Raw genomic sequence first — 2704 nt, 5'->3', positions numbered from 1 at the left:
CTTGGAAAAAGTTGTTGATCTAAAAGTACTTAAATCGCTGGATAACTCGCGTCGATGGTGCGTATTGCGAGAGGCGTGATTTGCGGTCGAATCACGAACGGTCTAGAAGTACGACTGACCGCAAAAAGTATGCGTACTGCTAAATCATAGCTCGCACCTCGATCATACGATCATACGATCATACGAGAATCAGGGAGAAAGAGAGAACGAGCGTGGTAATGAAGCGAGCCGTGGACACGCGGCACTCTAACGGGACAAAACAAACAAGAGAGTGACTAAAAGAAAATATAAAATGGGACATCGCTGACCGAGCCTAACTAAACTCTCGGGAATTAAGGATAACGGGATGAGAGCAGAAGCACTGGATTTCTATCTATGTAGAAAGAGTACATCGCGTGTTTTCTTCATTTTCTCCATCGCGATGTCAAAATAAAAAACAAATGCATGACGTATATTAAAATTTAATATTCTTGGATATGAATCTCGACAAAACCACAAATATTTCGACGCTGATATCACTTTTTTCTTCTACGAGAAAAATCAGCGATAAGGATCTTACACCGATGCCGTCCTTTCAACACGACATCTCTCCTAGAGATGAATCCGCGCGATGTGATGGAAATTTTCGTCCTCGTTGAGGCAAATTAATCGTCCGTGTTCGCAGTGCTGACCGAATTAAACCGTGAGAATCTAATGATACGTTATCGGATATTTCGAACGAATTATCACCTTTATATGAAAAGAACCGGTTCGTACCGAGAGAACGGCTCGTATATAAATATTGCCGCACGTACAAGTTATTATAATAGATATCGATTAACGTATGTAAAAACATGATCGTTTACACGTCATCAGTAACGATACGTTCCTTCCGGCACGGCTTATAAAACCGAGCAATTTTAATTCTAATAATTTGGTTCTCATAAAAGCAAGGTACATATTTCGCTGTAATAAAACACCTTCCGATTAATATAATCCGTATTAATTCCGTAATTGCGCAAGTTGGCGTTATTAGGAAATTATCGTCTACATTTCATACAATAAGAGGGTGAAGAAAAAGAAGCTACTCACCGGAACCGTAATCTATACTCGGTGTGGGCGGCAGGCTGCTTTCAATGGCGGCCTTGCTGAACAGATAAATCGGATTTGTGTCGGTTCCAGCCGAGTAAGAGCACACACGTGCATTTGGTTCCAAGCATTCGCCTCCGCTCATAAGCAGCACCTGATGCGCCGCTACCACACCGCATTCCCTCTCGATCGCCTCCATCAGCTGACTGACACTGCCACAGAAAAGCCAATTACGCATGAGCGATCGCTGAATCAAATTTACACCTGGATATTACAGAACGAAGATTCTTCGTCCGTGAATTTTTCCTCGAGCCATTTCCTGGAAGTTTATCCCCCCGTTCGTTTCTTAAAATAAACTGTTATCGATACTTAAGCACTTCCATTATCCACAACGATTATGATAATGTAAAAAAAAAGAATGCAAAATAGATACTGAGAACTTTTAAACTTTTTTATGCATTGTACGTATACAAAAAAAAAATATTAGGATAAAAAGATAGTTATTGAGAAAAATGCTTAAGATACACGAAATAATAAACTACAAGATCAGATAAAAATAATATTCAGAATATATATATAAGATAGATAAAATAGTATTTGTACAGTTAAGTAACATTAAACATGAGATGCCTTTTCCCGATGTCGATAAACAAAAACATCAAAAATATCTTTTTCTCAATTCCTCCACGTTAGAACCGGGAAAGTCTCTTCCGCTTCAATAAATCAAGGGCGATATCACGCCTTTAGGCAAGAAAGAAGCATTACTCGATTAAAAAACGGTTAGGCTGATTACGACCTAATTTCCGTAAAGAAATCGTAATTACCGGATGGTGCGTTTCCATTGCCGGATGCAATGCAATAACGAAGAAATAATGAGAGTAAAAAGACGATTGGGCGTGTATTGTGAGGGCTTTAATACGATAGAGCGGTGATTACCGTAATAATGCCACACGAGATAGATGCACTCGCGTAAGGACAATCGCGGGATCTCACCTGTTATCTGACGTTACGTGATGAAGGATTGCTATTAATTCTTGAAACAGATGGATGTTCAAGTATGGTTCAAGTACAGTGGCAGTACGTGTGCCTCGAAAATTTGCATGCGTAATAATTAAACTGCCAGCACTCTGTCAATCACGTACAGCTCGAGTGCACTGTGATGCAAAAAACATCGAGAGGCGGATAAAGGAAGAAAAAAAAGAAAGGGGGAAAAAAAGGAAAGATTAAAATTGACGTAATTATATAGCGCGCGGAGCGTTGCGTAATAGCGCGTAATGTTACTTTTAGAAGTTTTATCTATCGTGATCATTTTTCATTTTCGACGTTTAACTATCGCAATTCTTTTTCGTTCCGATCGTTTATCGCGAACGCTTCTCACATATCGTGATCGATACGCGTTGTTATTTTACGACGTTTTAAAAAAGATCTTAAAGACTCGACTTGTTCGGAATACAACAGTCTTTAAACGTTTAAAAAGAATCGGAGCGATACGTTGGGTATTGTTAACACTCCGTGCAAGGTTAAGTAACGGTTAAGGACTGCTGCTTTTTGAGCAGTCAAGAGAGGTGAGGAAATGCGCGACGTATTAATTAAGTATAAGAGAACGTGTTCGCAGTTACACTAACATTAATAAAAC

General features: G+C 39.4%; 1 protein-coding gene across 1 annotated transcript in view; it reads right to left on the bottom strand.

The window, feature by feature from the left end:
* Window positions 1-1071: 1071 nt before the first annotated feature.
* The window catches only part of LOC108756396 (RB1-inducible coiled-coil protein 1-like), a gene marked incomplete at its 3' end in the record, with an annotated part of 11856 nt that continues 10223 nt past the window's right edge, over window positions 1072-2704 (bottom strand). The window contains exon 2 of the mRNA XM_018500157.1: window positions 1072-1280. Within this exon, the coding sequence (XP_018355659.1) occupies window positions 1072-1280 (209 nt within the window). The remainder of the gene's footprint in view (window positions 1281-2704) is intronic.

Source organism: Trachymyrmex septentrionalis, unplaced genomic scaffold, assembly GCF_001594115.1.
Source record: "Trachymyrmex septentrionalis isolate Tsep2-gDNA-1 unplaced genomic scaffold, Tsep1.0 scaffold127, whole genome shotgun sequence".
NCBI classification, from domain to species: Eukaryota; Metazoa; Arthropoda; class Insecta; order Hymenoptera; family Formicidae; genus Trachymyrmex; species Trachymyrmex septentrionalis.
This window is presented reverse-complemented; position numbering and strand designations above follow the sequence as displayed.